Here is a 21,184-nt window from a genome sequence, read left to right on the forward strand (position 1 = left end):
TTTTGGCCCACTCTGTATTTGAGTTTGACACCCCTGAACTAAAACAATAATATATATTAAATAATAATACATTAACATTACAAAAATTAAGGCAAATTGAGCCACAATAACTTAACAGCACCATGGGCTCAGTAGGCAGAGATTACAAAGGAAAATAACAAGTTAGCCTTTACACAAACCACATACTGGTACGTGTGGGCTGCATGTGGCTTTGGAGCAATTTGGCGTTCAGTTCATGCAAGCTTAAGCTTGTCGTTGTTTTGCCGCTGAAACTTTATGTTTCAGTGGCTCTGTTTGATTGGTGAAACGGAGTCAAACGTCACCAGTGACTGTATTTGATTGGTGAAACACAGGCATGGGATAGATCCTACTTTGAATGTCTGTCTGACAAACCAAAACAAACAAAGCGTGCATTAACAGATCGATAATAATCAGTAGCGAGTAACGAGCTGAATGTAGATAAATGGAGCGGAGTAAAAGTAGCGTTTCTTCTCTATAAATATACTCAAGTAAAAGTAAAAGTATGTTGCATTAAAACTACTCTTAGAAGTACAATTTATCCCAAAAGTTACTCAAGTAGATGTAACGGATACTACCCACCTCTGCAATTGATGATACAGGTGTGCATGTTTTATGCTATTTTTTTGAAGCTCAGAAAACCCAGCTTGCTGCGAAGTTTGTTCTCCCGGGAAGCAAACTGACTTTTCCGGACAAGGGTAGCAGGTAGGAACATAGTTAATAATCAATTAATCCTACACAGCAGAAATAACAGGAACCAAAACAAAAGGAAAAAATTAGGACATGAAACTATGGACATGAACACCTCACTAAACTATGGCATGAAACAAATAGCATTAACTATGGAATCGCATGAAATAAGCAAGACTTACTGAGGCAAGGAAAGAGCAATGTCGCCAGGACGACTAACTGGCAAAGACAGGCTTAAATAATAGTCTTTTGATTAGAGACAGGTGTGACCCGAACGCAAGAGGCATGTGAAAATCACAAGTCGTCATGGAAACTAAAACAAACAAGGGTGCACAAAAACAAGAACTATGGAGTCTTAAACTAACAGAAAATAGCAAAACATGATCCAGACCACAGATCATGACAATGTGTTGGTTTTCTTACATGGACTTTTTTCTACAGCATTGTCCACACGTTTAAGTCAGGGCTTTGGGAAGGCCATTCTAAAACCTTAATTCTAGCCATTCCTTTACCACTTTTGACGCGTGTTTGGGGTCATTGTCCTGTTGGAACACCCAACTGCGCCCAAGACCCAACCTCCGGGCTGATGATTTTAGGTTGTCCTGAAGAATTTGGAGGTAATCTTCCTTTTTCATTGTCCCATTGAGTCTCTGTAAAGCACCAGTTCCATGCCAATAGCATAATACTACCACCACCATGCTTGACTGTAGGAATGGTGTTCCGGGGATTAAAAGCCTCACCTTTTTTTCCTCCAAACATATTGCTGGGTATTGTGGCCAAACAGCTCAATTTTTGTTTCATCTGACCACAGAACTTTCTTCCAGAAGGTCTTATCTTTGTCCATGTGATGTTAAACATGTGGACAATGCTGAAGAAACAAGTCCATGTCAGAAAACCAACACATTTAGCTGAACTGCACCAATTTTGTCAAGAGGAGTGGTCAAAAATTCAACCAGAAGCTTGTGGATGGCTACCAAAAGCGCCTTATTGCAGTGAAACTTGCCAAGGGACATGTAACCAAATATTAACATTGCTGTATGTATACTTTTGACCCAGCAGATTTGCTCACATTTTCAGTAGACCCATAATAAATTCATAAAAGAACCAAACTTTATGAATGTTTTTTGTGACCAACAAGTATGTGCTCCAATCACTATATCACACAAAAAAAAATTGTAGAAATTATTGGAAGCTCAAGACAGCCATGGTTGTCCTGAAGAATTTGGAGGTAACCCTTCTTTTTCATTGTCCCATTCACTCTCTGTAAAGCACCAGTTCTATTGGCAGCAAAACAGGCACAGAGCATACTACTACCACCACCATGCTTGACGGTAGGTTTGGTGTTCCTGGGATTAAATGACTCATCTTTTCTGCTCCAAACATATTGCTGGGTATTGTGGCCAAACAGCTCAATTTTTGCTTCATCTGACATCACATGGACAAAGATAAAACCTTCTGGAGGAAAGTTCTGGGGTCAGATGAAACAAAAATTGAGCTATATATATATATATATATATGTGTGTATGTATGTATGTATGTATGTATGTATATTTACTGTATGTATGTATATATGTGTGTATGTATTAATATACATATAATATATGTATGTATGTAAAGTATGTATATTTATGTATGTATATATATATTTATATATATATATATATATATATTTGTTGTTTTTATATATATATATATATATATATATATATATATATATATATATATATATATATATATATATATTTGTTTTTTTATATATATATATATATATATATATATATATATGTATTTTATATATATATATATATATATATATATATATGACTGCGTGGGTTCCCTCCGGGTACTCCGGCTTCCTCCCACTTCCAAAGACATGCACCTGGGGATAGGTTGATTGGCAACACTAAATTGGCCCTAGTGTGTGGATGTGAGTGTGAATGTTGTCTGTCTATCTGTGTTGGCCCTGTGATGAGGTGGCGACTTGTCCAGGGTGTACCCCGCCTTCCGCCCGATTGTAGCTGAGATAGGCTCCAGCGCCCCCCGCGACCCCAAAGGGAATAAGCGGTAGAAAATGGATGGATATATATATATATATATATATATATATATATTTGTTTTTTTATATATATATATATATATATATATATGTATTTTATATATATATATATATATATATATATATATGACTGCGTGGGTTCCCTCCGGGTACTCCGGCTTCCTCCCACTTCCAAAAACATACACCTGGGGATAGGTTGATTGGCAACACTAAAATTGGCCCTAGTGTGTGAATGTGAGTGTGAATGTTGTCTGTCTATCTGTGTTGGCCCTGCGATGAGGTGGCGACTTGTCCAGGGTGTACCCCGCCTTCCGCCCGATTGTAGCTGAGATAGGCTCCAGCGCCCCCCGCCACCCCAAAAGGGAATAAGCGGTAGAAAATGGATGGATGGATATATATATATATATATATATATATATATATATATATATATATATATATACAATCTACAATATAAATAGTCATGCAAATAAAGAAAACACATTGAATGAGGAGAAGGTGTGTCCAAACTTTTGGCCTGTACTGTACATACTGTATTTTTCGGAGTATAAGTCGCACCTGCCGAAAATGCATAACAAAGAAGGAAAAAAACATATATAAGTCGCCAAATTATGAAAAAAACTGCGACTTATAGTCCGAAAAATACAGCATATATTTTTAAATCATTGATCGGCCATGTGTTAAGTGTAAATTTTATGCAGAAATATGTCAACAACCATCTTTTTGGGTGCCACCACTTGGGAATCGCCGCTTTACAGCATTTCCCCCCTAATAGAAATTGACCTCCCGACCCCAACTTTGGGAAAGCCAAAGCCTAATTAGCCATCACTTCCGATTTGGCAAATATGAGGATTGCCACAATTCTTCCAGCAAAAACACACACACTGCGCCGGGATTTGCGCAGGGGCTCTTTGTGCGACCTGATCGCATTACGCAGCGCCGTGACCGTGGTAATCTTCTGATTGACAGACGAACACCAGATCATTGAATAAGACTCAGCGCAGTCGCGGGCCGACGGGAATCCCACGCCGAGGCCCCCCGACAGGTGTGACAAAAGAGAATTACAGGGTAGCGGATGAGGTATCTGTTCTTTAAGGTCTGGCATTGAGGGGTTAACTTCCTCAGGGGGGGGGGGAGAAAATATACATGTAGTCTTTTCATTCCCCTCCTGGCTGCAGGCAGGCCAACAAAAGGCCTCCTCCAGAAAACACACACATCAATATTTTATTTGAATTTCCAACATCTCACCACAACAGTTATCTGAACCCTTTCATGGCTCGGAGGGGAAGACTCATAAATCCAAGGACTTTTGTTTCCAGCCCGCGCTGTCGCTATTGAATAAGCAATTCGGAGCGTAGTAGGCGAATTAACGACTTTTGCGTTGGGAATTAAAACCCCTCCGGAATTATTAAAATGTGGATCGATATGACTGGTTATATAAGGAAACTTCCACCCCTCGGCGGCAAAAAAAGCTCACGCTTCTTAAGTGTCATCTTTAATAATTCATGCAGGAAAAATGTGTTTAAAGCCGTTTTTAGTGCAGAGAGCAGAGGTCACCCCCCCAAAAAAAATTTAGTTACGCTAACTCAATGTTGGTTGATTGTAAATAATGTTAATGAGAATAATCCATAATAAAATTCCCTAACTTTTTAATTAAAAAAAGCTTTTTACCAAAAAATGCGTTACTCGTTGAAAAACAACCCAAAAATGGTTAATCATTTTAAAAACCCAGAAATCGAGTTAAAGTAATACCCTTAACACCCAAAATAACTCAAAATTTAACCTAACACTAGCAACTCATAAATTGGGTTATCAAAACAACCCAGTATTTTTTTTAGTGTGCACAACTCTACGCTTTACTGGGATAAAATAAGAGATTGTTTGCAAATGTCGTATAGGCCTAAATTATTAACACTCCTGAGGGTTGAATTATTTAACCCAAAAGTTGAGTTACGCCAAGTCAATGTTGGGTGATTGCAAATATTGCTAATAAGATTAATCCATAATAAAATTCCCTAACTTTTTAATTAAAAAAAAAATGGTTCATCATTTTGAAAAAACAGAAATTGAGTTAAAGTAATACCCTTATAACCCCCCCCCAAAAAAAAAAAAAAAAACATAATGCTATGAAGGACATAGAATATTGTGCAAAAACAAAACAAAGGAAGATCCTGATAGTTGTGTGAGACCAGTAGAAATTAAAACAGATGCTGATATTGTCATTAATCGCCTCATTCTCGGGAAAATAATTCTGCTGTATGGAGAAGGGGAAATTGAACGGGATGGAAGCCAGATTTTTGGTGATGGATTAAGGACTCAATGGCCTGATACCAGAAGTAAATATTTGAAAATATATATCTCAAGATCTCCCGAAACTTCCTGAAAATCTTGGAACAGTTACTCAGGATTATGTCTTTGTTATTTTGTTCTCTCATTTTGTTCCACCTTCTACCATGCAGAGCTTTGTACACACTAAAAAAATGTTGGGTTGAAAAAAATAACCCAATTTTAACCCAACTGCTGGTCCAGAAAAGGACAAACCCCTTATCAGAGTTATTTCAACTCAACATTTTGGGTTAATTTTTTCAACCCAACTTTTGCGTTGACTTATTTAACCAAAAAGTTGAGTTATGATAACTCAATGTTGGGTTATTCCCAACCAAACCATTGGGTTGAATTATTTAACCCAAAAGTTGAGTTACGCTAACTCAATGTTGGGTGATTGTAAATAATATTAATGAGATAAATCCGTATTAAAATTCCCTAACTTTTTAATAAAAAAAAGCTTTTTACCAAAAAATGCGTTACTAGTTGAAAAACAACCCAAAAATAGTTCATCATTTTGAAAACCCAGAAATTGAAATAAAGTAATACCCTTACAACCCAAAAAAAACCCCAAAAAACACAATGCCATGAAGGACATAGAATATTGTGCAAAAACAAAACAAAGCAAGATCCTGATAGTTTTGTGAAAGCCGTAGAAATTATAACAGATGCTGATATTGTCATTGATCGCTATTCACGCCTCATTCTCTGGAAAATAATTCTGCTGTATGGAGAAAGGGAAATTGAACAGGATGGAAGCCACATTTTTGGTGATGGATTAAGAACTGATTGGCCTGATACCAGAAGTAAATATTTGAAAATATATATCTCAAGATCTCGCCGAAACTACCTGATAATCTTGGAACGGTTACTCAGGATTATGTGTTTTTATTTTTTCTCTCATTTTGTTCCACCTTCTACCATGCAGAGCTTTGTACACACTAAAAAAATGTTGGGTTGAAAAAAATAACCCAATTTTAACCCAACTGCTGGTCCAGAAAAGGACGAACCCCTTATCGGAGTTTTTTTACCTCAAAATTTTGGGTTAATTTTTTTCAACCCAACTTTTGCGTTGACTTATTCAACCAAAAAGTTGAGTTATGATAACTCAATGTTGGGTTTTTCCCAACCAAACTATGGGGTTGAATTATTCAACCCAAAAGTTAAATAATTGTGGGTTGATTTTTCAACCCAACTTTGGCGTTGAATCATTTAACCAAAAAGTTGAGTTATGATAACTTAATGTTGGGTTATTCCCAACCAAGCCATTGGGTTGAATTATTTAACCCAAAAGTTGAGTTACGCTAACTCAATGTTGGGTGATTGTATATAATATAAATGAGATTAATCCATATTAAAATTCCCTAACTTTTGAATTAAACAAAGCTTTTTACCAAAAAATGCGTTACTAGTTGAAAAACAACCCAAAAATGGTTCATCATTTTAAAAACCCAGAAATTGAGTTAAAGTAATACCCTTATAACCCCCCCAAAAAAACAAAAAAAACCCACAATGCTATGAAGGACATAGAATATTGTGCAAAAACAAAACAAAGCAAGATCCAGATAGTTGTGTGAGAGCCGTAGAAATTAAAACAGATGCTGATATTGTCATTAATCGCCTCATTCTCGGGAAAATAATTCTGCTGTATGGAGAAGGGGAAATTGAACGGGATGGAAGCCAGATTTTTGGTGATGGATTAAGGACTGATTGGCCTGATACCAGAAGTAAATATTTGAAAATATATATCTCAAGATCTCCCGAAACTACCTGAAAATCTTGGAACAGTTACTCAGGATTATGTCTTTGTTATTTTTTCTTTCATTTTGTTCCACCTTCTACCATGCAGAGCTTTGTACGCACTAAAAAAATGTTGGGTTGAAAAAAATAACCCAATTTTAACCCAACTGCTGGTCCAGAAAAGGACAAACCCCTTATCAGAGTTATTTCAACTCAACATTTTGGGTTAATTTTTTCAACCCAACTTTTGCGTTGACTTATTTAACCAAAAAGTTGAGTTATGATAACTCAATGTTGGGTTATTCCCAACCAAACCATTGGGTTGAATTATTTAACCCAAAAGTTGAGTTACGCTAACTCAATGTTGGGTGATTGTAAATAATATTAATGAGATAAATCCGTATTAAAATTCCCTAACTTTTTAATAAAAAAAAGCTTTTTACCAAAAAATGCGTTACTAGTTGAAAAACAACCCAAAAATAGTTCATCATTTTGAAAACCCAGAAATTGAGTTAAAGTAATACCCTTACAACCCAAAAAAACCCCCAAAAAACACAATGCCATGAAGGACATAGAATATTGTGCAAAAACAAAACAAAGCAAGATCCTGATAGTTTTGTGAAAGCCGTAGAAATTATAACAGATGCTGATATTGTCATTGATCGCTATTCACCCCTCATTCTCTGGAAAATAATTCTGCTGTATGGAGAAAGGGAAATTGAACAGGATGGAAGCCACATTTTTGGTGATGGATTAAGGACTAATTGGCCTGATACCAGAAGTAAATATTTGAAAATATATATCTCAAGATCTCGCCGAAACTACCTGATAATCTTGGAACGGTTACTCAGGATTATGTGTTTTTATTTTTTCTCTCATTTTGTTCCACCTTCTACCATGCAGAGCTTTGTACACACTAAAAAAAATGTTGGGTTGAAAAAATAACCAAATTTTAACCCAACTGCTGGTCCGGAGGAGGACAAACCCCTTATCTGAGTTATTTTAACTCCACATTTTGGGTTAATTTTTTCAACCCAACTTTTGCGTTGACTTATTTAACCAAAAAGTTGAGTTATGATAACTTAATGTTGGGTTATTCCCAACCAAACCATTGAGTTGAATTATTTAACCCAAAAGTTAAAAAATGTTGGGTTAATTTTTTCAACCCAACTTTTGCGTTGACTTATTTAACCAAAAAGTTGAGTTATGATAACTCAATGTTGGGTTATTCCCAACCAAACCATTGGGTTGAATTATTTAACCCAAAAGTTAAATCATTTTGGGTTAATTTTTCAACCGAACTTTTGCGTTGAATCATTTAACCAAAAAGTTGAGTTATGATAACTTAATGTTGGGTTATTCCCAACCAAACTATTGGGTTGAATTATTTAACAGAAACGTTGAGTTACACTAACTCAGTGTTGGCTGATTGTAAATAATGTTAATGAGATTAATCCATCATAATATTCCCTAACTTTTTAATAAAAAAAACCTTTTACCTAAAAATGCGTTACTCGTTGAAAAACAACCCACAAATTGTTCCATCCATCCATCCATTTTCTACCGCTTATCCCTTTTTGAAAACCCAGAAATCGAGTTAAAGTAATACCCTTATAACCCAAAAAATAGATTGCTATTAATAAAAATAACTAAAATGTAACCCAACACTAGCAAATCGTAAATTGGGTTATCAAAACAACTCAGTATTTTTTTTTGTGTGTGCCACTCTACGCTTTACTGGGAAAAAGACGAAGAGATTGTTTGCAAATGTCGTATAGGCCAAGTTGGAAAATGTCACTTATTAACACTCCTACAGGTGAGGGTTGAATTATTCAACCCAAAAGTTGAGTTAAGTTAACTCAATGTTGGGTGGTTGTTAATAATGCTAAGGAGAATAATCCATAATAAAATTCCCTAACTTTTTAAATGAAAAAAAGCCTTTCACCTAAAAATGCGTTACTCGTTGAAAAACAACCCAAAAATGGTTAATCATTTTGAAAACCCAGAAATCGAGTTAAGTAATACCCTCATAACCCAAAAAATGGATTGCTATTCATAAAAATAACTCCAAAATCTGACCCAACTCTAGCAACTCATAAATTGGGTTATCAAAACAACCCAGTATTTTCTTTAGTGTGTACAACTAAAAAAAGACAAAGAGATTGATTGCAAATGTCAAGTTAGAAAATGTCAATTATTAACACTCCTACAAGTGAGGGTTGAAATATTTAACCCAAAAGTTGAGTTACGCTAACTCAATGTTGAGTGATTGTAAATAATGTTAATGAGATTGATCCATAATAAAATTCCCTAACTTTTTGATTAAAAAAAAGCCTTTTACCCAAAAATGCCTTACTTGTTGAAAAACAACCCAAAAATGGTTAATCATTTTGAAAACCCAGAAATCGAGTTAAAGTAATACCCTTATAACCTCATAAAATTGATTGCTATTAATCGAAATAACAAAATTTAACCCAACACTAGCAACTCATAAATTGGGTTATCAAAATAACCCTGTATTTTTTTCTTTAGTGTGTACAACTTTACGCTTTACTGGGGAAAAAAGAAGAGATTGTTTGCAAATGTTGTATAGGCCAAGTTAGAAAATATCAATTATCAACACTCCTACAGGTGAGGATTGCAAATAATGTTAATGAGATTAATCCATAATAAAATTCCCAAACTTTTTAATTTAAAAAAAGCCTTTTACCCAAAAATGCCTTACACGTTGAAAAACAACCAAAAAATGGTTAATCATTTTGAAAACCCAGAAATCGAGTTAAAGTAATACCCTTATAACCTCATAAAATTGATTGCTATTAATCGAAATAACAAAATTTAACCCAACACTAGCAACTCATGAGTTGGGTTATCAAAATAACCCAGTATTTTTTTTAGTGTGTACAACTTTACGCTTTACTGGGAAAAAATAAGAGATTGTTTGCAAATGTCGTGTAGGCCAAGTTAGAAAATGTCAATTATTAACACTCCTACAAGTGAGGGTTGAAATATTTAACCCAAAAGTTGAGTTACGCTAACTCAATGTTGGGTGATTGTAAATAATGTTAATGAGATTACTCCATAAGAAAATTCCCAAACTTTTTAATATTGAAAATAAAATAACCAAATTTAACCCAACACTAGCAACTCATCAATTGGGTTTTGAAAATAACCCTGTATTTTTTTATTTTTTTTATTTTTTTTTTAGTGTTTACAACTCTACAATTTACTGGGAAAAAGACGAATAAATTGTTTGCCTATAACAAGTTAGAAAATGTCAATTATTAACACTAAGGTGAGGGTTGAATTATTTAACCCAAAAGTTGAGTTACGCTAACTCAATGTTGGGTGAATGTAAATATTGTTAATGAAATAAATCCATGATAAAATTCTCTAACTTTTTAACAAAAAAAAAGCCTTTTACCCAAAACTCGTTGAAAAACAACCCAAACATGGTTCATCATTTTGAAAACCCAGAAATTGAGTTAAAGTAACATCCCCACAACCCAAAATAACTCCAAAAATTAACCCAACACTAACAACTCATAAATTGGGTTATCAAAATAACCCAGTATTTTTTTTGTGTGTGTGTACAACTCTACGCTTTACTGGGAAAAAGACGAATAAATTGTTTGCAAATATCAAGTTAGAAAATATCAATTATTAACACTCAAGTGAGGGTTGAATTATTTAACCCAAAAGTTGAGTTACGCTAACTCAATGTTGGATGATTGTAAATATTGTTAATGAAATTAATCCATGATCAAATTCCCTAACTTTTAAAACAAAATTGCAATACTCCTTGAAAAACAACCCAAAATTGAAAACCCAGAAATCGAGTTAAAGTAATACCCCTATAACCCAAAATAACTCCAACATTTAACCCAACACTAGCAACTCATAAATTGGGTTATCAAAATAACCCTGTATTTTTTTTTTTTTAGTGTGTACAACTTTACGCTTTACTGGGGGAAAAAAAGAAGAGATTGTTTGCAAATGTGGTATAGGCCAAGTTAGAAAATGTCAATTATCAACACTCCTACAGGTGAGAGTTAAATTATTTAACCCAAAAGTTGAGTTAATGAGATCAATCCATAATAAAATTCCCTAACATTTTAAATAAAAAAAACTTTTTACCCAAAAAATGCATTACTCGTTGAAAAACAACCCACAAATGGTTCATAATTTTGAAAACCCAGAAATCTATCCATCCATCCATTTACTACCGATTGTTGATTGCTGGAGCCTATCTCAGCTGCATTCGGGCGGAAGGCGGGGTACACCCTGGACAAGTCGAGTTAAATTAATACCCTTATAACCCAAACAATGGATTGCTATTCAAAAAAATAACCACATTTAACCCAAAACTAGAAACTCATAAATTGGGTTATCAAAATAACCCAGTATTTTATTTTTTTTAGTGTTTACAACTCTACGCTTTAGTGGGGAAAAAGACGAAAAAATTGTTTGCAAATATCAAGTTAGAAAATGTCAATTATTAACACTCAGGTGAGGGTTGAATTATTTAACCCAAAAGTTGAGTTACGCTAACTCAATGTTGGGTGATTGTAAATATTGTTAATGAAATTAATCCATAATAAAATTCCCTAACTTTTATAACAAAAAAAAAGCCTTTTACCCAAAACTCGTTGAAAAACAACCCAAACATGGTTCATCATTTTGAAAACCCAGAAAATGAGTTAAAGTAATACCCCTATAACCCAAAATAACTCCAAAAATTAACCCAAAACTAGCAACTCATAAATTGGGTTATCAAAATAACCCTGTATTTTTTTTTTGTGTGTTTACAACTCTACGCTTTACTGGGAAAAAGACGAATAAATTGTTTGCAAATATCAAGTTAGAAAATGTCAATTATTAACACTCAGGTGAGGGTTGAATTATTTAACCCAAAAGTTGAGTTACGCTAACTCAATGTTGGGTCATTGTAAATATTGTTAATGAAATTAATCCATGATCAAATTCCCTAACTTTTTAACAAAATTGTAATACTCGTTGAAAAACAACCCTAAATTGAAAACCCAGAAATCGAGTTAAAGTAATACCCCTGTAACCCAAAATAACTCCAACATTTAACCCAACACTAGCAACTCATATATTGGGTTATCAAAATAAACCTGTATATATATTTTTTTAGTGTGTACAACTTTACACTTTACTGGGAAAAAAAGAAGAGATTGTTTGCAAATGTGGTATAGGCCAAGTTAGAAAATGTCAATTATCAACACTCCTACAGGTGAGGGTTGAATTATTTAACCCAAAAGTTGAGTTAATGAGATGAATCCATAAAAAAATTCCCTAACATTTTAAAATAAAATAAAAATTTACCCAAAAAATGCATTACTCGTTGAAAAACAACCCACAAATGGTTCATCATTTTGAAAACCCAGAAATCCATCCATCCATCCATTTCCTACCGATTGTCCCCATCCGGGTCGCCGGGGGGTGCTGGAGCCTATCTCAGCTGCATTCGGGCGGAAGGCGGGGTACACCCTGGACAAGTCGAGTTAAATTAATACCCTTATAACCCAAAAAATGGATTGCTATTCAAAAAAATAACCACATTTAACCCAACACTAGAAACTCATAAATTGGGTTATCAAAATAACCCAGTATTTTTTTTTTTAGTGTGTACAACTCTACGCTTTACTGGGAAAAAGACAAAGAAATTGTTTGCAAATATCAAGTTAGAATATGTCAATTATTAACACTCAGGTGAGGGTTGAATTATTTAACCCAAAAGTTGAGTTACGCTAACTCAATGTTGGGTGAATGTAAATAGTGTTAATGAAATTAATCCATAATAAAATTCCCTAACTTTTTAACCAAAAAAAAAGCACTTTACCCAAAACTCGTTGAAAAACAACCCAAACATGGTTCATCATTTTGAAAACCCAGAAATCGAGTTAAAGTAATACCCTTATATCCCAAAATAACTCCAAAATTTAACCCAACACTAGCAACTCATAAATTGGGTTATCAAAATAAACCTGTATTTTTTTTTTTTTAGTGTTTACAACTCTACACTTTACTGGGAAAAAGACGAAGAAATTGTTTGCAAATATCAAGTTAGAAAATGTCATTTATTATTAACACTCAGGTGAAGGTTGAATTATTCAACCCAAAAGTTGAGTTACGCTAACTCAATGTTGGGTCATTGTAAATATTGTTAATGAAATTAATCCATGATAAAATTCCCTAACTTTTTAACAAAAAAAAGCCTTTTTACCCAAAAATGCAATACTCGTTGAAAAACAATCCAAAAAATGGTTCATCATTTTGAAAACCCAGAAATCGAGTTACAGTAATACCCCTATAACCCAAAATAACTCCAAAATATAACCCAACACTAGCAACTCATAAATTGGGTTATCAAACAAACCCTGTATTTTTTATTTTTTTTAGTGTTTACAACTCTACACTTTAGTGGGAAAAAGACAAAGCAATTGTTTGCAAATATCAAGTTAGAAAATGTCAATTATTAACACTCAGGTGAGGGTTGAATTATTTAACCCAAAAGTTGAGTTACGCTAACTCAATGTTAGGTCATTGTAAATATTGTTAATGAAATTAATCCATGATAAAATTCCCTAACTTTTTAACAAAAAAAAAGCCTTTTTACCCAAAAATGCAATACTCGTTGAAAAACAACCCAAAAAATGGTTCATCATTTTCAAAACCCAGAAATCGAGTTAAAGTAATACCCTTATATCCCAAAATAATTCCAAAATTTAACCCAACACTAGCAACTCATAAATTGGGTTATCAAAATAACCCTGTATTTTTTTTTTTTAGTGTTTACAACTCTACACTTTACTGGGAAAAAGAAAAAGAAATTGTTTGCAAATATCAAGTTAGAAAATGCCATTCATTATTAATACTCAGGTGAGGGTTGAATTATTCAACCCAAAAGTTGAGTTACGCTAACTCAATGTTGGGTGATTATAAATATTATTAATGTCAAATTCCCTAACTTTTAAAAAGAATTGCAATACTCGTTGAAAAACAACCCAAAATTGAAAACCCACAAATCGAGTTAAAGCAATACCCCTATAACCCAAAATAACTCCAACATTTAACCCAACACTAGCAACTCATAAATTGGGTTATCATAATAACCCTGTATTTTTTTTATTTTTTATTGTGTACAACTCCACGCTTTACTGGGAAAAAAAGAAGAGATTGTTTGCAAATGTCGTATAGGCCAAGTTAGAAAATGTCAATTATTAACACTCCTACAGGTGACACACACACTTTCATGCCTCAACATTTCCACTTCAGCTCCACAATTCACCCAAAAAAAATGTCTTCCCCTTCTCCGAGACCTCATCGTCTTCTATCTTTAGTAGTTATGCGGCTCCCCTCAGGTCATTAAAATGTAATGCTGATGACCAGCTGTCTGGAACACTGGCTCCTAACCAAAGTTCAGGGCACTTTTTTTTTTTTTTTTTTTTCCTACCATCCTCTCTTTATAAAGACACTTTGTCCCATTTCGGGGGTGAAATGTACAAATAGGTCAAAATAGGCTCCATTCACTTTTCCTTTAATTATATAAAGCCTATTAAAAATACACAATGGAGATCACAAGGCTCCCGCCTATTGAACCATTTCCTCGGGTATTTCCCACCACCAGCCGACCTGGTTACGGGCTATCGATCGGTTTTTATCCAGACAGATGTGATTTTTTTTTTTTTTTTTTTTTTTTTTTTTTTTTTTGCCACGCAGAGGGCCGCAGGGGAGGGATTGAATTGCACCTGCAAGGACCACCCCCGGTGCGCCACATAAAGACGTATTTGCTGCATTTTTTTTTTTTTTTTAATTTACGCATGCAATTTAGTGCAAAAAAAAAAAAAAAAAAAAAAAAAAGGTGTGCACCTTACCTGTTGATGGACGACACGCTGGGCACCGTGTCATTGTCGCACACCCCCTCCGCCAGTAGCCGGTCCCGGATCTCCCAGGCGAACATGGTCGGGTTCTGGCGCTTGTACTCCGCAATCTTATCGACCACTTTCGGGGTGGCGACCTTTGGTTTGGAGCCACCGATGACTCCCGGTTTAATACTGCCCGTTTCGTAGTACCTGCACACAAATAAGACGTTTAATGTTTTCACGTGACGTGGGTCTGATTGATTTTTTTTTTTTTTTTTTTTTTTTTTTTTTTAAATAAGCAAACGCGCTTAAATTTGCAGTTAGTGCATGGAAATATGCATCTAAGTGAGTGGAATTAAACAAAGCACTAAAAAGCAGCTATAATTGAGGTGTGTATATATATATATATATAGCAGCATGCACGTCATGCCAGCTTTATTCCTAATTTAAAAAAATAAAAAAAAATAAAAAACTGACAAACATACAGCGTGTGTGCATTGAAATACCTCTGAAATGCCTTCTGATAGCTGGGAAAAAATATATTTCAAAATATTATCTCACGGTGCTACTTTATGGTAATATTATAATTACTCCCTTTCATCATTCATTGTGACAAATTATCACAAAGTGTTTGTTTTTTTAATGTGCACTAAAAATGCTCTCAAAATAATTATTATTAAAAAAAAAAAAAAAAAAAGCTTTGAGTGATGGATGTTGAAAAAAAAAAATATTGCAAAAATGCAGTGTGCAAGCAAAAAAAAATAAAAAAAGTAATAATAAAAATGAAAAGCTGCAGGGTGCATATATATATGTTTTTTTTTTTTTTTTTAAATACATGAGTTTTTTTTTTTACCTGCCGAGAATTTTGCTGACGCAGCCGTGACTGACCCGCAGCTGCCTGGAGATGTCACAGGGCCGGACCCCTTGGTGGGCCAGCTCCACGATCCGTTGCCGCACCACGTCCGGCAGGGGTCTGCCGTTCACAAACACCCCACCCAGCTGGTTCACGCCGCCATGCCCTGCGTGGGATACAACAGCAGAACGGGGGAGCATAACATTACATACCTGCAGAGGACCGTATATTACGCGCATTATTTCATTATTTCCAATTATAAATTTAATTTTTTATGAATGCAAAAATTCAATGATTTCACTTTGTATCCAAATAACGTACTTTTTTCCTATAATATGAATTAATACACATTTTTAATTCACGCATGTTTAAAATAGATATTATTCCCCCACTATCGCCTCCTCAACGCAACACATGTCGCACATATTACGTTTCAACCTGTTTAATTTGCCCCCTATTGTAAATAATTAAAATGACCTTTGATAACTCATATTACAAACGCCTATAAATAATACACGCACTTACCCCCATATCATATATAAATACATAATATACACGCCGGGTATTTATATTTCGAACGGGATAAATTAGCAGCTTTGGCGGAAACATTTGCACACAATCGCGGTGTCGTGTGCCATATATTATTGTAATTTTACAGGTAATAAAAAAAGAAAAAGAAAAGGGAAGCTTTGTGTTCAAATTGAGGTGACACTAATGTAGGAACACAAAATTTGCTTAGAATTAAAACCCTTTTGTATGATGTTTTAGAATTTTAGGTGTGTTAATTCATTTTAAAACGAATATTGTGATAAAAAATACTTTATTTAATCATTGTCGCTTCAAAATAACACAATTGACCATTTTAGCTGTCACTTTTTACTTTGATTGAAATTTTTAACTGCTTTTTAAAAAATTATTATCTTGAAATGTGCCTTATAAATTACATGTATTATTATTGTTATTATAAAATGCTGCGTTCAAGTCACCTAAAATTCCCCGAACTCGATGCACAAAACACGCTTTTTCGCCTATATTCTCAATAATAATAATAACAATCTTTTTTCCCGTCACATTTCGTTGCAAAATAATACGAACCAGTGTATTTAAATGACTTAAAATTCCTGCATAATATTTATTTATTTATTTTTTGTTGCCATGATTCCCCACGCGAACAGACGCACTATTTAAAGCGGCGTAGTAGACTCACGGTGCATGGCCGAGAAGGGGTCCGCCTTGCAGTGAATATCCATGGGATAGCAGAGCAAAGAAAGGTAATCGACTGAGGTCGCCGTCTCGCCTCGATGGTGCAGCCGCGTTAAAAGAAATGAAAAAAAAAAAAACACTCTAAAAAAAAAAACGCGTCCGTGTGCAGGTGCGTAGAGTCCGTGGCCGTGGATCAAAACTTCTGCAAGCCTCTAAACTTCTATGTCTTGGTTATTAAGAAGGAAAAAAAAAAAAATCTTCCAGCCAGGTGCTGCAGCGGACCCATGCGTAAAAAAGCGCGCGCTTTGGAGGGGGAAGGATAGTGGACTTTCCACGGGGGTCCGATCGCATGTGTGTGGCATACGCCGAGAAATCCTCACTGTCGTCGGCGTGGAAGGGGCAGCGGCGTGCCCCCGGTGAGGTGGACAAAAAAAAAAAAAGGAGGGGGTGGAGATGACAAGAAGCGGGTCCCCCTCTCTCTCTCTCTCTCTTTTCCCTCCCCTCTCTCTCTCTCTCTCTCTCTCTCTCTCCTCCAGAAGGGGCTGCTGCGCCTGCCTGAGCCGTGGACTGAGAATGAAGCCCCACTCCTAGTGGGTCTTGTTTCTAAAAGTCCCACCACTCCCTCCACCTCTTCTCCTCCTCCTACTATCACTCCATCCCACAGATCCCCCTCGCGTAAAGATGGATGACTTGTCAGACAATAGATTCCAACACTTTTGTGGGTCGCCCACACAACAACAAACAAAAAAATACTTTTCAAAAACGAGGAACATCCGACAGTCAGGAGACGGAATGGGAAATAATGAGCCTTTTTTTCTTCTTCAATTAAAAACACTTTTATGATGACTTCCATTCCAATATATTTATGCGCACAACTTAATGCGCAATGTCTTCTGCGCTCCCATGTGCGTCTTCAGGCTGTTCCCCTCTCCGCTCGTTAGATGGCGCTCACACAGCAGCTAATGTACGTGCTGCTGGCCCGGCCAGGCGGTTTGAGTAAGCCCCCCCCCCCCCCCCCCCCACACCCCCCTCACTCCGGCCGGGTCAAAGGTCGTTGGTAAACCTACTGTAGCTGAATAATCTCTTCCGTTAGGACTCAATCCATCACAATACAAAGAGGCTTAAAAAAAATAAAAATAAAAAATAGAAAAAATCAATAGGATGTATATATTTTTAAATAAAATTTTTTTTTACATACTCATCATTTTAACCATAATTATGAGTATTTTATACATTTAAAAAAATAAATAACAATAAATGCTTTATTGCTGCAAAATTGTAAAGCATAAGAAAAAACTCCTGCCCTTGAATACTAAATATACCAATTACGCCAGTATATTAATAATATTTGTTTTATATGGTAAAGTCAATATTATACCAAACACACTTGTCTGACTAGACTAAACTGAAAATGATTGTAACATTTTAGAGCTCATGATAATATTAGAAATAGTCATCTACTCACACATGTCCATGAGGATATGTGCAAATTATGTACAAGTGATAAATGCAACCAAATGTTCAGCAACAGTTTTTGTAACTATACTGCAAATACAAATGTAGTATTTATTATAATTAAGTTTAAAAAAAAAGATTTGCTTTTTGTTAAAATGGCACGTTCAATATCAAATACTCATATGGTATCACAGTAAAACCAATATGGTATGGTACTATAATATCACGATACCAAAGGTCAATACTACTACTAATAATTGTAATATTTGTATTTTTGTTATACGTCAATATAATAATAATAATAATAATAATAATAATAATAATAATAATAATAATCAAAATCATAATAATATTAATAATAATTAAACACAATTCTAAGATTTGTATTTTTTGTTTCACATCAATTTATTTTTATTTTTTATTTAACCTTTATTTAACCAGGAAAAAAATCATTTTGAGATTAAAAACCTCTTTTTCAAGGGAGTCCTGGCCAAAAAGCAGCAGAGTTACACATATACACATACACATATAATAATAATAATAATAATAATAATAATAATAATAATAATGATAATAATAATAATAATAATAATAATAATAGTGAAATTTGTCCTTTGGTTTTAGTTTTTTTTGGGGAGGGGGGTCTGTTAGTTGTGTGGTGTATAAGGAGCTTCTGGTACAATAAGTAGCACCATGGGCTGTAATTTCACACGTCAGTGCACTTTTGCCCTAAAGCTGCTGCTATTCGCCCCCCCACCCCTGTGACACCCCAATGTGTGCCCCCCCCCCCCCCCCTCAACCAGTTTGCTGCCATGCCACCCCCAAGACCCCCCTCTCTACACCAAGTCACAGTCACAACACAGCAAAACAAACGTCCTCATAATCAACACAAGTTCTCAGACATTTTTTTTTGTTCACAGTCATTTATCATCACATTATGGTTAGAATGTGTCACAACATTTATTTTGTTATTTAACATTTTATTTTATTTCAAATACATTTCCAAATTTTACTTAACAAATATAATGTTTTCCCCCCTGTATGCATACATGAAATATGGTCCACAGAAAATGAGAAGATGGTGCAGCCCCAACATGGGACTTCTGCACAAAGAACAAATATTGCATGCTTTTGTTTATTGATTATAATTGAGGATTATATATAGTTTTGCATGACATGTCTAATATTTAGTTATATAATATATAGAAAAAAAAAATACAGAACAACCATTGCCTTTCTGTATAATTATATGCCAAAATGAGATGATGGTGCAGCTCCAACATGGGACATCTGCACAATACAGGGAACAAAATAATACTGCATATTTTTGTTTATTGGTTATGATTGAGGATTATATATAGTTTTGCATGACATGTCTAATATGTAGTTATTTTAAGAAATGTACTTTGCAATTACCTAATATAGTGTCTTGAATATTAGTTTTATTATTGTTATTGTAATGGGTAAAAATGCATGTTCTATATATATATATATATATATATATATATATATATATAAAAATACAGAACAATCATTGCCTTTCTGTATAAATAGACTTAGACTTCCTTTTTATTGTCATTCAAATTTGAACTTTACAGCCCAGATAAGAACAAAATTTCGTTACATAAACTCATGGTAGTGCAGGATATATGCCAACATGAGAGGATGGTGCAGCTCCAACATGGGACATCTGCACAATACAGGGAAAAAATAATAATGCATTCCTTTGTTTATTGATTATAATTGGGGAATATATATAGTTTTGCATGACATGTCTAATATTTAGTTATTATAAGAAATTGACTTTGCAATTACCTTATATGGTGTCTTGTATATTAGTTTTCTTCTTGTTATTGTAATGGGTAAAAATGCATGTTCTATATAGAAAAAAAAGTACAGAACAATCATTGCCTTTCTGCATAAATACATGCCAAAATGAGAGGATGGTGCAGCTCCAACATGGGACTTCTGCACAATACAGGGAATTAAAAAAAATACTGCATATTTTTGTTTATTGATTATGATTGAGGATTATATATAGTTTTGCATGACATGTCTAATATGTAGTTATTTTAAGAAATGTACTGTGCATTACCTAATATGATGTCTTGTATATTAGTGGTATTATGTTTATTGTAATGGGTAAAAATGCATGTTTATATAGGAAAAAAAATACAGAACAGCCATTGCTTTTCTGTATAAATATATGCCAAAATGAGAGGATAGTGCAGCTCCAACATGGGACATCTGCAAAATACAGGGAACAAAATAATACTGCATGTTTTTTTTATTAATTATGATTGAGTATTATATAGAGTTTTGCATGACATGTCTAATATTGAGTTATTATAAGAAATTGATTTTGCAATTACCTTATATGGTGTCTTGTATATTAGTTTTATTCTTGTTATTGTAATGGCTAAAAACGCATGTTCTATATAGAAAAACAAAGTACAGAACAATCATTGCCTTTCTGTATAAATATATGTCAAAATGAGAGGATGGTGCAGCTCCAACATGGGACTTCTGCACAATACAGGGAATAAGAAAAAATACTGCATACTTTTGTTTATTGATTATGATTGAGGATTATATATAGTTTTGCATGACATGTCTAATATTTAGTTATTTTAAGAAATGTACTGTGCATTACCTAATATGATGTCTTGTATATTAGTGGTATTATGTTTATTGTAATGGGTAAAAATGCATGTTCTATATAGAAAAAAAATACAGAACAATCATTGCCTTTTTGTATAAATATATGCCAAAATAAAATAGGTCGAATTTACACCAAATGTGATGATGTAATGATTGTATGCAAGCAAAAATAACAATACTTACAGTGTGAGTCCTAAAAGTGCGCATCAGCTGCGTCCTCAGATTGCGCACTCACTCATGTGCTTTATAACGGGAGCAGATGGATATCAATTTGAGTCCATATCCTCGACACCA

General features: G+C 34.4%; 1 protein-coding gene across 6 annotated transcripts in view; it reads right to left on the reverse strand.

Moving 5' to 3' along the window:
* pax2a (paired box 2a) overlaps nt 1-17,276 on the reverse strand; it is a 101,148-nt gene extending 83,872 nt beyond the window's left edge. For 3 of the 6 annotated variants that reach the window (XM_061938654.2, XM_061938505.2, XM_061938356.2), the window contains exons 1-3: nt 16,779-17,276; nt 15,572-15,737; nt 14,731-14,928 (exon numbers count right to left, since the gene is read on the reverse strand). In XM_061938654.2, the coding sequence (XP_061794638.1) occupies nt 14,731-14,928; nt 15,572-15,737; nt 16,779-16,821 (407 nt within the window). In that variant the 5' untranslated portion in view covers nt 16,822-17,276. Of the gene's footprint in view, nt 1-14,730; nt 14,929-15,571; nt 15,889-16,778 lie in introns of those variants that run through there. The other 3 variants (XM_061938277.2, XM_061938430.2, XM_061938579.2) reach the window with 3 other exon arrangements.
* Nucleotides 17,277-21,184: the final 3,908 nt, after the last annotated feature.

Source organism: Nerophis lumbriciformis, linkage group LG02 (assembly GCF_033978685.3).
Source record: "Nerophis lumbriciformis linkage group LG02, RoL_Nlum_v2.1, whole genome shotgun sequence".
Taxonomy (NCBI): Eukaryota; Metazoa; Chordata; class Actinopteri; order Syngnathiformes; family Syngnathidae; genus Nerophis; species Nerophis lumbriciformis.